We start from the raw sequence: 19,483 nt of genomic DNA, 5'->3' as shown, positions 1-19,483 counted from the left end.
AGCCCCCTTACCTGAAGTTGGGTAGTCTTCCCACCACCTAAAAGTGGGTAGCCCAGAGTGTGGCTGAGCCTGGGGCTTTTATGTGCTCAGAATGGGAGTGATATGCTAATTGGTTTGTGAGTATGCAACAAAAACTAACAACAACAACAAAAAAGGCACCACTCAAAGATGGCCACAACAGTTTAAAAAACTAATTACGGAAGGGGAGGTGTATGTAAAATAGGTGAATGGTAGGGATCAATCAGAGGAAAGTGTGCCAAACAGAAGGAGAGGTTCTCAATCCACGCTGTAGATTTATATGAGATCTGTATCTTGGTTTTCATACGTTAAACTGTCTTTGGTTTAAATCAGATTACACTGGGGACTTGCCCTATCTGCCTAGGGATTTTTCTGCCCCCGCTACTATCAATAGTAGTGTGATTAGTCCTCAGAGACAATTGTAAGTCATATGGGATGAGAAGTAATTCTTTGTGGGATAGGAATATCCAGCACATGGCAAATGCTGAGCATCCCTGACTCCCAACCACTCATTGCCAGTAGCAGTCCTCTCATCATCATTACAAAAAAATGCCTCTACGCTCATTTCTGAGTAATTAATTCACATGTATTTCTGAATGTCCTCTAGCAAATGATTCTGTCACTTGTTAGGAATTTTAGAGTAAACAGAAAGAAATGAGGGGAAACAGTATATCTTAACCTGAAGAAGAGTCCCATCTACAACTCTTTTCTTGTCACAGAGAGTGGGCAAAGTTTTTTCACAAAGAAAGCTAAAATGTTAATAGGAAGACTGTTTTTTCAAATCTTTTTCTTTGTGTGTATTTTTTAATTGAGCTGTTTTTCAAGTCTGTGGATAATATAAAAATGATGAGGCCTTTTTTAAATTCAATTTTGTGAACAGATTTAATGTTTTAATGTAGACATTATTGACAGTGAGTACTTGTGGGAGGGGCATGATGAAATGGAGGACTTTTTAAAACATTTTTCTAACTCTATTAATAACATTTTAGTTCTATTTTATTAGTTGTGTATATAGCATTTTTTAAAAATTCTGAATGATTGTCTTTAATGTTCTACCTTTAAAGTAATTATTGAGGCAACTTTCTATGCCTCTAACAACAGTACAGGCTAGATTTATCAAGGAGAAGAGTGGGTACTTTGATAATCATTTACTAAACCACGTTTCCTACTCAAGAACTAAACCTATCAAAGTAAGCCCTCATTAATCTTTCATCGGCTTCCATTGCAGTAGAGATTGTGATTTCTGGCTTTTTTCCTTTTGCTCTGGGTCACGGAACTCTGAATACTGAGCACTGCTAAAGCCTGAGTAGTTAGAAATATTGTACACTGATGTGATGCTTAGATTATACATTTCATGATAGTTATGTGATTTTCATATAAATAGAGTGAATAATGTGTATTTTATAAAATTGGGGACAGGCTGATATTTATCATTTTTGTCTTGATATGTGTTTCTGCTTTTAAAAGTATAGTAGGCCTCGTTTAAAATGAGAACAGGAAAGTATGATTCATTCTTAAGGGAACCGTTTTCCTGAAATTCTGTGAATAGTATTCAGCTTGCAAATTATGAAGAGTTGTCAGGTAACCATTAAAAGAAATGATAAGGAATCTATCAGTACTATATGTGCCTTTTTAACCTACTGTCACAGCTAAAGATAAAGCTAACAAATTCCATGATATGCTCGTAAAGCCATTGTCATTTAACTGCAATCTGAAAGGATGCTTATACTACTTAAAAGCTTATCACAATCTTTTCAAAATTTATATTCAGCAGAGTTTAAACCGCTCAGAAACAATTATGTATTTGTTCCTTCATTTGTTCCTTACCTTCATTATGTTGTTACATAAATAAATTTTAGATTTTAGTCTAAAGAGAATACTAACAATGAGCTTTTCAGATTTTATAAAGATGTAATTACAGGAAAAACCAGGAATATCCACCTTATTTAGTATATCTTATAATAAGAGTCCTACTAACCTGTTGTAGTCTCTCTGAAGAGTCCTGTGATGTGTCCTCTTGTCTGGTAGCTGCTATCGTTTCCCCAGCATTAGTACAAACTCCATTCTACTGGCATTGGATCCATTAAGGCCTTTGAATACAAACGGCTTATTAAAGTCTCTTTCTCGTAGTGAAGCTTGATTACCTTTCAGAAAGTGCCCAGATCTTAGAAATCAAAGTGGCTATTAATAGTATCAGGGATGATAAAATGACATTTTGGTACTTTCTAGCCAAAAAACTATATACACAAGTTAAATATCTAGCAAGTTTTCCAATTCAGTAAATCTTCATGTCCATTACCCCCCACATCTGTTTCTAATCTAATGATTCCTTATGCTATCCAGAAACAGGTGAAAGGAAGTATAGCAAAATGCAGCAGTTCTAAAACATGTTGCTCTCAGAACCCCTTTATATTCTGAAAAATTACTGAGGACCTCAAAGAGTTTTTGTTTATATGGGTTATAGCTATCTATATTTGTAGAGATTTAAAATATATTTATGTATTAACTCATTTAAAAATAACAGTAACAAACTCATTGCATGTTAACCAAAATAACGTATTTTTTAAAGAAATAGTTACATTTTTCCCCAAAAATGCAATAGTGGTATTGTTTTACCTTTTTATAATCTTTTACATTTTTATAATCTTTTTAGTTGTTTAAGTATATGAAGAAAATGTGACCTCACACAGACATGTAAATAGTTTCTCAGATAGTGGTAGTTTCTTAAATGTCTCAGAGCAGTGGTGTCTTTTTTTTTTTTTTTTTTTAATATAGTTTAAGTTCTAGGGTACATATACACAACGTGCAGGTTTGTTACATATGTATACGTGTTCCATGTTGGTGTGCTGTACCCATTAACTCATCATTTACATTAGGTATATCTTCTAACACTATCCCTCCCCTTCCCCTACCCCACAACAGGCCCCGGTGTGTGGTGTTCCCCTTCCTGTGTCCAAGTGTCCTCATTGTTCAATTCCCACCTACGAGTGAGAACATGTGGTGTTTAGTTTTCTGTGTTTGCAATAGTTTGCGGAGAATGATGGTTTCCAGCTGCATCCATGTCCCTACAAAGGACATGAAGTCTCACTCCATCACCCAGGCTGGAAGTGCATTGATCTCGGCTCACTGCAACCTCTGCCTCCTGGGTTCAAGTGATTCTCCTGCCTCAGCCTCCCAAGTAACTGGGATTATGGGTGGTTGCCACCATGCCTGGCTAATTTTTTTTTTTTTTTTTTTTTTTGTATTTTTAGTAGAGATAGGGTTTCACCATGTTGGCCAGGCTGGTCTTGAACTCCTGACCTCAAGTGATCCACCTGCTTGGTCTCCCAAAGTGCTGGGATTACAAGCATGAACCACCACTCCTGACCTCATTGTTTCTTAAAGCTAGTAGTTGCTATGTACCTTCTAAAGCCATGTCGATGAACTCCTCATACTGTGTTATACTAAAATCCATCACTCTATCTTGCAATTTAAATGGCTCTTTTACTCATACATAATTTTGTAGTGTCGTGAATTGGTAATTTGAAAACTATTGATTCACTGAGTTACACAGATCTTCCAACTATGAAGCATTTCATTATATAATATTTTTAAAATCACAGCTATTAATATCACAATAGATCTCTTCCAAAAAGTGATTAAGTATTGGGAACCTACCGATTTCACAGTGGCAGATAATATATTTCCAAAATTTTAATCTTTGCCTAAAAGCTCTTATTTTTTCTTAAAGTAACTGTTTCACTTTGTACATTTAAAAAAATCATTGTCATTCTTTCAAATAAACATAGTATTTCTCGCAAAAACCATCAATGTTAGCTCACATATGATTACCCAAGTGCTTTACCTCTTTGTACTTCAGTAGATAGAACAAGTACTTTACACTTACTTCCATTTCATTTCACAAATTTTAAAAGAGATGTTTAATAAATTTAATAATTTTTACTCCTTCACATGACCATTATTATACTTTGGTGTCTGTGCCTTAAATTGTGGTAAGATACCAGCAGTTTTATCTACCAGTGGCTTTGCACCACTAGCACAAATATCAATCCAGTAAAAAGAGCAAATCATCTTACTATTATTATGAAAATAGCTTTGCATTGGTGGACCCCTGAAAGGTCTCAAGGACTGCCAGAGGCCTGTGACCAAGATTTAAGAAGGCTGGTATAGAGGTTAAGTACTCAGACACTTGTGCCAAATGCCCAGGGTTCTAAATTCTTGCTATTCCATATGCAAATCACATAATCTTTTTTTAGTTTTAGTTTTGGTTTTTTACCTACAATCCTCTTACCATTGATGTACATTATAATAAATTCTACCTCATAATGGTGATTAAATTACAGAATGCATATAAACTGTTCAACACAGTTCCAGGCACACTATAACTGTTAAGGGGTATTGTTCTTTAATTAATATTATTATAATTTGATCATGTTGCATTATTTATTTGATTATATTAATATGATTCATATTTAGAAGAACATTATATTACAAGCTATAATGGATATATTATTTTGCTACGTCAGTTAATGAATAATCTGTCAGAGGAGGTATGGTACTAATAACAATAAAGACTTGCATAGTTGTCTGAATTGATGAAGATTTTCTGCCACTTTGAATTTTAATCTTTTTAATTGCTTGATTTTTAAGGTACTTCTCTATCTCCCACAAAGTGCTACATAACATGTTTTATAGTTTTTCTTTTACTTAAAGTAAATTAGAATGAATTGTTTGAAATTTTTGAAAAGTTTTTTGTGATAATCAATGAAATAATTGAAATGTATTCTGGAATTATAGCTAATCTTTCCCAAAAATGATAATGTAGATCTCAGAACCATTAAATTATCCAACTAATTTTCTTGTAAGTTTTCGGTGTATAGTTCTTTAGTTCAATATTGTAAGCCAACTAAGAATAAATAATAAAAGGTATGTTTATACAGTTAGTTATTTTTTATTTGTTTCTTTTTTTATTTAGGGAACTCATGACCTATAAAAGATGTAACTAATATAATTTTTGGTATATAGGGGGAAAAAATTAACCATTTACTTTTTGAGTCCAAGGGATCTTTTACATTATTGTTCTATATTTAAGTCATTTTGTGAATAATTTGCAGAAGTGGAATAAAGCATAGTAAAAAAACTGTATTAAAATATTTAGTAAGAATTTAAATACAACAAACCCAAAATTTTATGTCATATATTCCTTATTTTGAAAGTATATATGTATATATGTGAAAATATATATGTGTATGTGTCCTTTGAATTTACTGTTCAGCTGTCACACATGAGCCTGAAGGATATCCGTCATGTAAATACCGATTCCAGATTTCAAATATGTCTGTCTCTCATAGGTTCTAGCTGATTTCTGGTTCTTCTTGCACTTGCATGGTTAAAACACAATCATCAAAATGAAACATTGACAGAGCTCATAACTTTGTTGAAGAACAGCTGTCTTTTATTACATAATTTGAAAACATTTTCATTTTTAGATTTATGAACACAAATTAGAATAAATTTAATTTTTATTTCTATATCATTTATTTCTTCATAATTACATTGCAAACACATACACCTATAGCATTTATTTGCTTAAACTGTATCAAAAAACTTTTGGTGCACAAATATCATTAAAAAATCAAATATTACTTTCATATATCCTTTTAGCAAAGTAAAATGGCCCAGGTTTCTTGTTGCACAATATTGTGTGGTGAGGCCCTTAACTTTGAATGACTGACTGAATGAGAATTCTAGACTTATTTATTGTTTACTTTGATAGCTATGTTTGAGGAAATTCACCTAAGAGATTGTCATCTGAGCACTCACAATTTGCAGTATCACTTATATAACTAATTTTACCATTCGACTTGAGTTAAACTGTTGCTATCTTTTTGTATTCATCTTCTGATGAGTCCAGTAAATGTAAAACATTGTCCTCTGTTAAGAAACATTTTCCTCTTTTCTTCTTAATAACAAAGGTGGAAAATGAAAAATTCTCAATCTTTAGCTGTGTTCAATGAAAACGTAAAAAAACAACAAAAAATCTATTATGATGGTGTCTCTGTACATCTTTCATATATTCTTGAAAGATGGTGCAATACTACGGCTAGCACAAAAAGAAAAATGAAGAATGGCATAATAATGATGATTTAATACTGTACTATCCTTGTAGATGATTCCATCATTCTTCTGTTTTCTTATTAGTGTTTTTCAGCATAGTTGAGAATAATTAATTGATAATGATGTAATAATTCTTACTGATAAGTAAAATATTTTATACAGTGCCTAGGAGTCTATTCTTTTTACCTTCTGGTCATACCTTTCCTAGTAAAAAAAAAAAAAAAAAAAAAAAAAAAGTGTGTCTTTTGTTATATGACTTAATGAGGTTACCTCAGAACTTTGGCTTGTTAAAATACTTTTCCATTACTGAAGATTCTGGGTGATCATTGTAACTCCTATATTTAAGTCTACTAAATGCCTATGCCAGATGTTCTAGATCCATTAACTAGTCTTCACAATCATCCTAAAGGTTCAAGGAGATAACTTTATCAGGTCACAAAGTGCAGATATTTACACATTCTTTTCTGGAATGTCTATATGTATGTTTCCCTAATGTACATATAGAGAATCATTGCAAAAGCATTAAATTCATGATCAATATGTATTACAGTGAAGGCGTATAATAATTTAAATATGAAAATACTTCTGACTTAAGATAGACAATATAGCATGCTTATAAAGGATGTGGATTAAGAAAATCAATAGAAAGGGACTCCCCTTTGTAGTAGTAAAATGTAATTTTCTGCTTTTCAAAATCAAGAAAATTATCCCCCTGCCTTTGTTTTTCCTATTGATGGTTCTAAATTTGACATTACCAGACCACATGGAAGGATCTCATGAAATGCTAAATATCACTACTCTTGCTTGATATTGCTAGGGGGCAGTATTTACTTAGCTGACTGTGTAGAATAGCACTACACCAAATGAATTGTACGTAATTTCATGATCTGGAGAAAATACTTAGAGTATGTTTGATTTCTTTTCATTAGATTTTACTTTCTATTAAATTAGGAAATAGCTAATAATATCTCTAATATTAAATTGCTTTTCTTTTTAATTAAAACCTGCCTGGTATTCAAAATTATTGTATCTTGATGTCTTTTTTGTATCAGGCTATATTATGAAGCTGTGCCAATATCCTGAGCAATTAAGATGAAAATATCAAGATTTTAAAAGGGAGAAATATAGAAAGAAAAAATAATAGGCATTGCCATCTCACAGAGTACATTACTTATTTATTAATCTTAATTATCCTTAATTGGTAAGAGATAACTGGTTCTGGTAAGCCCCTAGGAGCTGTTACATGTTATATTAAAGATATTTATTCAAGTTGAACTAATTATTACTTTTCAAATATCATTAGAATAAGCTTTGTTTTGCTTATTTTAAATAATTTTTTATAATTATTGTCAAAGTGTAGGTATATAACAAAATCTCAATTTTAATTTTTTAAATATATCCTGCTATTTAATATGAAGTATTTTTCCCCAGTATTAAGCAAGGAAGGACTAACTCATTTTCTCATTATTTCATATTTGTTGAAAAACTTCTTAAGAAAGTATATAATTTCATGACTATTTGGATCCTTAATCACTTTCATTTATCTTCATTGTGTTTTTCATTCATTCTTTCAACAAATATTTGAATGATCCTTTCAACAAATACTTGTGTGCCTATTATGTGCCAGACATTTTTCTATGCCATGGATAATATGTCAGCAATAAAATAAGAGATAGACAAAAATCTCTGCCCTCATATTCTAGAGTAGATAGACAATAATGAAGATAAATATACTATATTGGTAGGTAGTGGTAAGTTCTAATTAAAATTAAAAAGCTAAAGCAGAGGTATGGATGTTATGTGCTCAGGTAAAGGAGAGATTGAGTTTTCGTTATTTATTTATTTCTGAGACAAGGTCTTGCTCTGTCACCCATGCTGGAGTGCAGTGGTATGGTTATAGCTCATTGCAGTCTCAACCTCCTGGGCTCAGGTAATCCTCCTCAGCCTCCCAAGTAGCTGGGACCATAGGCGTGTGCCACCATACCCATCTACTTTTTAAATTTTTTGTAGATATGACGTCTCCCTATGTTACCCAGGCTGGTCTTGAATTCTTGGGTCAAGCAGTCCTCCCGCTTTGACCTTCCAAAGTGCTGGGATTGTAGGAGTGAGCCACCTCACCTGACCATGAATTTTGAAATAAGGTAGCCAAGAAAACCTCACAGAAAAGCTGACTTATGAATAAATGCTTTAAGAAAGTAAGGGAAAGAGCAATCCAAGCAGAAGCAGCAGCAGTTGCTACAGCCCTGATGTGGAAGCGTACCAGAGACGTGAAGGAGCAGCCAGCAGACTATTGTGACTAGAGCACAATGAACAAGAAGATAAGGCCAAATAGGTAATAGAGGGCCATATTACATAGTTTTATTGATCATCGTTAGGACTTCGGCTTTTATTGTTAGAGGTGGAAAGCCACTGATGCTTTTGAGCAGAGGAGTGATGTCTCATGTAAACATTTTAACAAGGTCATTCTGGCTGCTATGCTGAGAGAAATCCAAGGATGGACAAGAATGGAATCTACGAAACTAGTCATGGACTATTCCAGTAATCTAGGCAAGAGATAGTGTTGACTTAAATCAAGATATTAGCAGTGGAAGTAGTGGGAAGTTTTCATATGCTGCATGTATTTTGAAGGTAGAGCCAGCAGGACTACTGGTGACAAATACACAGTGTGTGAGGAAGAGAGGAGTCACGTACCTGAGCAATTGAAAGGGTAGAGTTGCTCCTAACTGAGATTTGGAATACTATACTTGGAGGTATAAATTTTGAAGGAAGTCTCAGGAGCTAATTTTAGGATATGTATATCTGTTAGACATGCAAGTGGAGGTAACAGACGTTTGGATACACAGTTTCAGAATTTGTAGGAGATGTTTAGGGATGGAGCTGTAAATATGAGGGCCCTCAAACTATACAGTTATTATTTGGACAAAAATAGAAAAGATATCTAAGAACTGAACCTGGGAGACTCCAGGTAGAGAGTCAGAGAGAGGAAGAGGAACCAACAAAGGAGATGGACAAGGAGCAGTCAGAAAGATAAGAACAAAACTAGGTGAGTACGGTGTTTTGGAAGCCAAGTGGAGGGAATAAAGTGTTCTGAATAAGTGAGAATAGTCAACTATGTCAAATCCTGCTGGTTGGTAAAGAAAGATTGCAATTGAGAATTGGCCATTAGATTTAATGACAGAAATTATTGATGACCAAGGTAAGAACAGTTTCAGTGGTGAGTTGGAGGCAAGAACTTGACTGGAGTGGGTTGAGAGAATATTTAATGAATATCTACTGCTCTTATTGTAAGCTCCCTACAGCCTGGAACTATGCTTTGTTCACTGCTATATTCTATCACCTAACACAGATCTGGCATGTATTCGGCACTTAGAAAATATTGAATTAATGAATAAATGAGTAAAATAACATTTACTCACAAGAATCCTATCATTCTCCTGCAGAGAATATGATAGGAAAGGCCATAAGCTACTGTAACTTTGCTGCCATTACCTTATACCAAAACTTGTATTGTTGCACTTAATAGTAAAGCATTTTAGGTATCTGTTCCTATGTCTGACTCTTCTGCCAGAGTGGGGCACATGGCATATAACCCAAAGCATTTCATATTGAATAAATGAACAAAAGCAAGCATGAATGAATGAAAGAGTGAATGAATATACCCAGAATTAAGTATAGTATAGTATGTTGTGATAAGTAATTATAATATAAAAATGATTACTATAATTATATATAATACAACTATATTATACATGATACAAACCATAGTGGGATAGGTATCATAAAAAATATACAAAAAGTTTTCACAGAACAAATGGCATTTGAGGCAGTCTTGGAAAAATCTTGTAGCGCTTTGATTGATGGAAATGATCAAGAAAGAGCATTCAAAGAAGAAAATGCAAAATGCATCGTTAGGAAAGTAGTGTGTTCAGATCATAGTAAATCTGCCTTTGAGGGAAGTAGAACATGTGTAGGCAAGTGGGAAGGTGCAAAGAAATTTAGTCTGATGCCATTTCTTATTCTGATATTAATAATAATACTACTTCAAATTTGCAGGTTGTTACTGTTTCCAAAGCATTTTCACATATATTATTTCTACATCACACCATCTCTATGACATAGTTAAGACAGACACTAGTTTTTCCTGTTTCAAAAAATGAAGATCTGGGATTCACAGAGGTTAACTGACTTGACCAAGGCATGGTATCCAGTAATTGTCAGAGTCAAAACTCAGATGTATGTTTTCTGACTCCAAGTCCTTGGCTTTTTCACTAATTCACAGGGGCCTTAAATGCAGGAGTACAAAATTGTACTTAATTTGGTATGAAGTGGAAACGTATTGATGTGGTGGAGCAGGGGAATGATGTCATCACAATTGTGTATTTAGAAAAATCAATTTGGCTAAAGGAAATATTGGACCAGGTAGAAACTGAACAATTATGAAACATTTTCAGTAGTCCATGAAAGAAAGAATGAGAACCAAAACAAGATTAATTCAGTATGAATGGACAGAAGCAGAAGATTGAAGAGACCTTGTAAAAATAATATCTATCAGACTTACTTTTATGCCTAAGATTTTTCTACCTAAGTGACTATAATAATGGTGTTGGTAGAAAAAAGAGGCAGTTTGGGGGTGACCATGAGTGTGGTTGGGTGCAGTTAAGTTACACTGAAACAATTTGATCCTTCCAAGGCTTGCTTTTAAGGTTGATGAAATGGGGCCAGAGAAGGTTGGTTTTGGAGCATAATTTTGCTCCATTACTAAAGCAGTACTCTTCTGACTACTCTCCCTAATGCCTTGTTTATAACAGTTGTGGGTGTTTTTTGTTTTTTTGTTTGTTTGTTTTTGGTTTTTTTTTTTTTCATTCTGGTTAGTGAGAAAATGAACTATTCTTGGCATTTTATGAGCTTGGCATTTTTTCCCTCTGATCATTTGAAGTGGTTTCTGCCCCACTTTGTTATATATATGTATACACTCAGATACTCAGATATATGTTTTCTGTGTGTGTACACACACACACACACACACACACATATATACGCTCACTCTCCAGTAATTAGCAAAGATTTGAAGGGAACCTTCAGCACACTTCTGGAGCTTTTTCTATGCAACTGTCTCTCTGGCAGCATCTTCCAGGACACTTTCCTGAAGATTATATCCACCTTGGTCTCTCCAGATTTCCTACTCTGCATATTCAGCTCAGGACAACCACCAAGCTCTTTCTGGTTCTTCCTCCCTGTCAGTGGCCTGGAACTTTGCATGCAGTAAATTGGACAATTTTAGGGTTCATTTCATTTGTTTCTCCTCTCTCAGGTACCACTCTCTCTGCCTGATATGTAAGATGTACAAATTGTTGTTTTATATATTTGGTCTGACTTTTAGGTGTTTCAGTTCAGGAGCTAAATCTGGTTCCTGTTATGCCACCTTGGTCAGAAGCAGAATTCTTCCATAGATCTTAATGAAGCTAATTACAAAGACTAGTACGGGAGAAAGGCACTGTTAGCTAGTTGCTGAAATAATTTGAAGAAGATTTTTAATGACAGTTAGCTTTCATCAGAAGGGGAGAAGGTAATGTTGATGTTGTGTCTTTAAAAGAGATGTTGAATAATAGCAATGAAACTAATTTTGCTGACTTTATTTTTTAATTTAAATTAAAATGAACAATTTATATTTTATTGTTTTCTACAACCCTTACTCATTACAGTGAAGTCATATACCTTTGTACTTTTTCCTTTTCCCATTTATGTTGTCCCTAGAAAAATGTATCTAAATGTCAACCTATGAAAAAATGGTGATATAGTGGAGATGAGTGGGTTTTATTTCACATGTAGTACTTAGATTTTAGTAAACCATATACTTATAAAGTTCTTGACTGGCATCTTGATAGTATAAATAATTGAGTGAAATGCACAGACAATATACATCTTTACTCATAAATTCATAATTGCTAGTTGCTGAAATAATATTTATTTAAACTAACCCTGTAGGTAGTAAAGAAGTCTTTAATAGCAGCCTGTATTAACTCACAAAGTGAAATAAAATTAGTGCTTTTTCAGGTTTTTTTTTGTAAATTATTGTTGATTTTTGATACTTGCTATTGACAAAGGAGATTTTTACTCTACTTTTATAAATTAAGGAAGATTTGTCACTTCCAAAACCTTCTAAAATTTGAAAATGTGTATGTCTATATATATTTATATAGAACCATTTATACTATATATATAGCTATATATGTGTGTGTGTATGTATATATTTCTGGGTAGTAAACTTCGGAAAATAAATTTGTCAAACTATTATTAATAATGGTAATATTAGCTCTTATTACTTTTAGTCTGTTATGAAGCATTCTGTTAATTGAGAAAGTGGTAACAAAAAGCACACGCTTCTTAACACCTTTTATTGAGACATTGTGAACATTAAAAAATAAATACAGTTAAGAGTACCTCAATACTTATGAGGACTGTATTATGGTTCTCTAGAGAAACAGAACCAATAGGAGATATATAAGTATAGATAAAGGAGATTTATTATGAGTAATTGGCTCACACATTTATGGAGGCTGAGATATCCCACAATATACTGTTTGCAAGCTGGACACCCAGGAAAGCCAGTGGTATAATTCAAAGTCCAGAGGCCTTTGTAATTCTGATTCCAAAGGCCTGAGAACCAGGAGGCTGGTGATACAAATCCTAGTCTAAAGGCAAAAGAAGATTAGATGAAATGTTCCGGTTCAAGCAGTGAGGTAGAAAAGAAGAGACACAGTCCTCCTTCCTCTACGTTTGTTTTGTTCAGTCTGTCAGTTGATTAGATGATACCTACTCACACTGGGGAGGACAGTTTACTGACTCCACTGATTCAAATGCTGATTTCATCTGGAAACACCATCTCTCACACACACACACAAATAACATTTAACCAGATACCTAAGTATCCCCGATCCAGTCAATTAACTAACACAAGGATCTTTAAAATCTCAGAAATATTCTGTACAAACCTGAAAAGTAAAATATACCCTTGAAATTAGTATCCCAGTATTGCGTTTGGATTAGCCACAGTCTTGAGTTTATCCTTTGGTGAAATGAAGACATTCTGTGAATAATTTTTGGCAAAAGAATCATCTACATTTGTAATGTGGATAGTATCATTATATAATAGAGTATTTGTAATAACTGTAATTACCTATGTTAAAAGAAAAACCTTTGACAAATTGAATTTAACAGAGTTTAATTGAGGAAAGACCAATTCATAAATTGGCAGCCCCCAAGCCAGAAGAGGTTCAGACACTCCAGCATAGCCACATGGTGGAAGATTTATGGACAGAAAAAGAAAAGTGACCTACAGAAACAAAAGTGAGGTACAGAAACAGCCAGATTGGTGACAGCTCAGCATTTGCTACAGTCTTGTTTACACATCCAGTTAGATTATCGTTCACTTTGTATGGAGAAACCTTTAGGCCGAACTTAAAACATTTAAGGAGGCAGCTTTAGGATAAACTTAACACTACATTCTCTTTTTTTTAACCAATAAAGTAGACCGAAACATAGAACTTACATTACCATTTAGTTTATTGGTAATCATTCTAATTACCTCTTTTATTTCCTCTTTATCCATTCCCTGTACCCCTTTTTCCACTCATAGCTCTATGCCATCCCTTGGTTTCTCACCATGTTTACTCGTAAGTATCACTTCCCCTGGTTTTTTTGATATTGTATTAGCACAAGGACAGGCCAATGCCTCCCCATATTTTATATTTGCAATAACATTGAGCAGATGTAGTAAGTCTTTTCATGTATTTCTAACATAATAGAGTTGGGTAGAAAAGAATTTCAATCGTTCTGATCCCTGAATATCAAAGTGAGAATTCTATAAAATAAAAACCTATTGTACATTTCGTGATGTTTGTACAAACTCTGTCCCCCTTTGAAAAAGAAATTATCAACTGTAGTATTTACATAAAGCTTGTAAGGGCAACTATTACAACCAAATCAGGCTTAATTTTCAGAGATTCTTCAATAACTTTTATTTTTTAAACTAGGATTCCTCTAGAAATTAAGCAGATTATGTGAATGTATAATATTTTAATTTGCTAATAAATTAAATATTAATATAAATATTAATAAAGTGTACATCCTTACAAATAAAATATGCTTTACATGGTAACTGTAATAATATTTGAAGTAGATCTTTATGCACTGGCCTGGAAGATATACATAGTATTGTTAATAAGAAAAAGGCAGTTGCAAAAAATAGAAAGCTGCTCATACGATTTTTGGTAGGAATTTATTAAAACAGTTGTTTAGATAATATAATAGATATGTCATTTTACTGTACCTAAAACAACACTAAAGTTCATCTAGATAAATAGATCTGTGAGAATAATATAACTGGAAAGTTCTGGGAAGACATATTATAAATGGTTAATAGGGTTAAAAATATTTTCTGTTTGGCCAGTCTGATTATCAATTTTTTAAGATGCCTTAGGAGGCTATAAATTTTCAAAGCCAAATAAACATTTCATTAAAAGAATTTGGTAGTATTAGCTCTTCAATAATAGTTTTGACCATAAGGTAATAATTATAGAACTAGTAAAGTAGGTTGTTATTGTTTTAATTGTTATTATTTTGGTTTTTTAATTTATTTATATTTTTTATCATTTTACAGATGTGTTTCCACTACACAAAATTTTCCACCTCTGGGATACCTTACTACTTGGGAATTCCTCTTTTCCATTCTGTATTGGAGTAGCAATTCTTCAGCAGTTGCGGGACCGGCTTTTGGCTAATGGCTTTAATGAGTGCATTCTTCTCTTCTCCGATTTACCAGGTATAGATCTCAATAAATGGAACCATTAAATGAAATTTGACTATGAAATAATGACACATTCTTAAGCCATTCGCAAAAATAACCATCCAGGCCTTCAGCACCTCTTCTGTTTGGGCCTCATCATCCTCTCTGGATTCTCTCTCTCATATACTGCCTCTTCTGCTGACCCAGCATTGTAAATACAAATCTGGGTCATACCAGCTCACTGTGATTTACATCCATCTTGGTAATGCTACTAAATGGGTAAAAGGCCAGGAAGTGGGGGCAATATCATATTTGCTCTTTTGCTTAGGACAGGGGCTGTTTGTCTTCAGTGATGGAGAGTATAGAAAGGCCACTTGGGAAGGTGTTTAAGAATCTATGTTTATACAAAGATACAATTCACATGAAACTTTGTTCCCTCCTGGTGCTGCTTGCTAACAATTTAACAGTGTGACAAAAGGAAATACTGCCCTCTTAGGAGGACAAATCAAACTCCAGGGAAATTCTATGCCATGCAATGCAGGAGAGTATGTTAAGCTATATAGAATATTCACAAGTAAGGAACTTGTAAACCTAGGAGTTGAATGTTTAAATGTAGAAATAATGGATAACTATAAGTTTTGATGCTATGGTTAAAAAGATGAAATTAATGTCGTCACCTAGGATGTAACTAAATCTATATTTTTGCGGAAACTTCAATTTTTTAGGTGAAAAAATTCACATACTTTATTGACTGCATCTCTTCTGCTGTTCTCCATATTTTCAGGCAGGCCCAAGTTACTGCTGGTAATAAACTCACTTAAAATTATCCCAGAATCAAATTTACCTGAAAACTAAGTAAAAAACAAAAGGAAGGTCCCTTAAGATTATATCTTTATTAATTACTCTGAAGAAAAATAAGAAACCTACTGCCGAAACTCATTTTTATGTTTAATGGTTGATCTGTACTTGGTACTTTACTTTCAAAAAAAAAAATTTTTTTTTTAAATTTTTTATTATTTGTGGGAAAATAATAAGAAAAATGCTTTGGATTTATTTAAAACTTTTTCTTCCCCCTTCCCTCAAAATTGAAGCTATTATCATCAGCTTTCTGACTTATCAAATTTTAATTAAAGTGAGTTATTTCTTATATGAATAAATCGTTTAGGTCATATTTTTTCTGGGAGATTCTTTATGAAAATCAAGTTATCCATTTTTTTTGTTTTGAACAGTAATAAATAAGCTAGTTTCACAAACTAGGAATACTGTTTATTTTTTGCAGATGATTTATTGTCATTTCCAGCTTGCCAAAGTAAACATAGGATGATTGATTAGGATTAAAATACATTTTCTGGCCAGTTCTAAAAATATATATATATATATGGAATGCTGATTGTACATTTTCAAATTAAGCAAATTTATTGCCTTTCTAATTTGATGCATAAATGCTCCTGTTAAACATTGGTGAAGCATCTGTTTTTATACTTTATAGGGAGATTAGTGGCAACTCTGCTTGTCTATTAAAAAAACACATGCAACTGTGTATTTTACAGTCAACTGACATATTTCTATCTTAATTCCATAGGAAAAATTATGGCTGTATATCTTTAAAATTGCCTGCTTTGGGTTTACTTTACAGATGGTACAAGATTAGAATAAAGTTTCTCTATTAATTCAAAACTGAAAGGATTTACACAATATTCTTACTAATGATCATTCAAGAGATGTTACCTTGCTTGTTTTAGGCCTTAGAAAATGAAATTCTGGTAATTTTATCCTTTCTATTCACTATATCATAACATCTGTCAAACCTTATTAAGCACTCATTTTGTTCAGAGCATGCTATTCAAATAGGAATAAAATCTATTTAGTTGATGTAGTGTCAGCTGGTACAATTGGGTTTCTTTGCTTAATTTCTCTTACTGAAAATTCATCTTTCCATGAAATAATTAATTTGTTTTGTTTATAAATAGGTTATCCTACATGCAAAGACCCAAGATATTTCATCTTCTATTATTAAGTCTTCAATTCAGTCCCATCATCCCTGCTCCTAATATCTCAATGCGTTAATGATAGGTCCTATTAAAGCACTTAACTGGATGAACAGGAATGACATTTTCCACATATTTTCAAAGCTGCCTAGCTTATCTATGTCTTCTTCCTTCCCATTTACATTGCCACCTAATTCCTGAACAAAATATTATTTATTAGTAATAGTATAAACCTCAAATAAATAAGTTCAAATGTTCACAGTAGGCACAAATTTGATATTTTTAACTGATGAGCATTCTGTCTGTTAAAAGTATATATGAATAATTCTATTTTCATTTTATAGCAAGATACATAGTGAAATACAAGTTCAGTCATCCCCCAGTATCAATGGGGGATTGGTTTCAGGACCTCCCACAGATACTGTAATCCACAAATGCTGTAGTCCCTTTGCATGTAACCTGTGCACATCCACATTTATACTTCAGATCATCTCATGATAACTTTTAATGCCTAATACAATAGAAATGCTATGTAAATAGTTGTTATACTATATTGTTTAGGGAATAATGACAAGAAAAAAAGTCACACTCAGTACAGACACAGACATTCATTTTTATTCCCCAAATATATTCAATGTGCAATTGGTTAAATCCATGGATGCAGAACCCACAGATATAGAGAGCGGACTATATAAGAAAATTTTTTATGTACTTAAAAGTTCTTCATCTGTTTAGATTGAATGTGTTCTGAGTGTATTTGGGGAAGTAGGACAAGAATCTGGTGACCTCTGAATTTATTTTCACACATATTTTATGTAGCATAGAATTTGAGAGGATTTATTTGGTCTCTTAAAACAATAAGGCTTTGAGTTTACTTGAAGTAAAACTTATTTTAGTCAGAGGTATAGTATAATTGTGAAGTTTTAGCTAAAAAACAAATGTTCATATTAATCTAAGCAGCAGATATATTTTCATGAAATGCTTAACCAAAGCAAAGAAAGCAGATATCAGTGTTGTGGTTCGATACCACCATCAGATGAGTGGACAGTTGACTGCTATAACTTTTCCATTATTCAGTACTTATCTTAATAAAGCAAAAGTGTTGCCAAGTAAATTTTGTTACAGTACATTTCTATCCAAAGTTTTTAAAGTATTTTAGAGATTTTTAAGTATATAAATGAGAAGCAATCTGGGTTTTCAGTCAATAGTTTTTTACTCTCATCTAGGGATAAATATAAATTAAATAGGGTTACTGTAATATTTATGTGTAATCTTTCCATTATAAACAGTGGCTTAGATTTTTGAAACTATAAGACTTAATCAAATATAAGCTTATTATAGCCAGTAGGCTGCTAATTTGTGACTCCTTTTTTAAATAGTTATCATGGTGATGAACACTGCAGAAAACAATAGGAGTTTAAAACAGGGAGTTAGGGAGTTTTTCTTAAGTAAATGATACTTAAGATAATATCTGAAATTATTTAAGTGATATTGAGGAGTGGGGAGTGGAAAGAGGAAAATCTTGTAGACAGAGGGAATAAAATGCTCAAAGGCCTCAGACAACTGAAGGACATTAGAGCACACAGGAAAGTGGAGAGGAGTGGCTGGAAAAGTGAATGGAGAGATAGACAAAGAAGGATCATGCAAGATCTTGTAGGCCACATTAAAGATTTTTTAAAATAATATTTGTTGAGATATTTTTTCAATATTTTTGAAGTAATGAAAAAAGTACTTAAAATAACATCAGGTACCAAAATATGAACACTATAATTGATATTAATATTTGCAGAGCTTTCTGATCTCTCTACATCAGGGTGATCTATCATGAGTGAAGCAAAGGATTCTTAACATACGTGCTTCTAATAGTTATCCATCATTTTTCCCCCTGTCTTATAGCCAGATATGGGATGGAGAAATGATTTGTGAAACAGTAGAGCAACTGTAGTACACAGTTGTTCAGTGAAGGTTTTGTACTGTCAAGCCTGTAATATTGATGCCACTTTACCTGAAACTGAGAATCAATTATTCCCATCTTCTGCTTGTAGCTACATGATCTTCATGCATGTCTTTTTTTTTTTTTTTTTTTTTTGAGATGGAGTCTCACTCTGTTGCCCAGGCATGATTTCGGCTCACTGCATGTCTATTTCTAAGTATACCTTGGAATTGCAAAAGGACAATCAAAATGAAAATTAAATTTGGAGATTTTAGCAGTAGTCCTTCTCTCCCCCATCTATCCATAAAAATTACATATAAACATTAAAATCTAGACGGCATATTAAAGTCTTGTGTGTTTAAAATTAGTTAAGGATAAGTAAGAAAGTGTTAATTTTTTTATATTGGTATGGTGTATAGTGACTGAAATAAAGCTTTATGAAAAATTATTTTTAAAACCTCCGGTTATGTCAGTCTTGTTTCTGGTGGAAATACTGCATTATTTTATGGAAAAGAGGAAAATTTAAAAACAGATATTACAGTTTATCACCTCCAAGCTAATAAATGATCATGAAAACAGCAGCCAGTAGCATGACTGATGAAGACTCTGAAATTATAACGTGATTCTAGGAAGCTAGAAGAA

The 19,483-nt window shown here is 33.0% G+C and overlaps 1 protein-coding gene across 4 annotated transcripts in view; it reads left to right on the top strand.

Annotated features, from left to right (window-relative positions):
- Positions 1-19,483, top strand: part of TBCK (TBC1 domain containing kinase) — a 233,478-nt gene that overhangs the window by 101,601 nt on the left and 112,394 nt on the right. For all 4 annotated transcript variants that reach the window (XM_025384912.1, XM_025384916.1, XM_025384915.1 and 1 more), the window contains 2 exons: positions 13,772-13,808; positions 14,795-14,956. In XM_025384912.1, coding sequence (XP_025240697.1) covers positions 13,772-13,808; positions 14,795-14,956 — 199 coding nt within the window. The remainder of the gene's footprint in view (positions 1-13,771; positions 13,809-14,794; positions 14,957-19,483) is intronic.

This window comes from Theropithecus gelada, chromosome 5 (assembly GCF_003255815.1).
Source record: "Theropithecus gelada isolate Dixy chromosome 5, Tgel_1.0, whole genome shotgun sequence".
Taxonomy (NCBI): domain Eukaryota; kingdom Metazoa; phylum Chordata; class Mammalia; order Primates; family Cercopithecidae; genus Theropithecus; species Theropithecus gelada.
The sequence above is the reverse complement of the archived record's forward strand: the minus strand, read 5'-3'. Positions and strand labels throughout refer to the sequence as shown.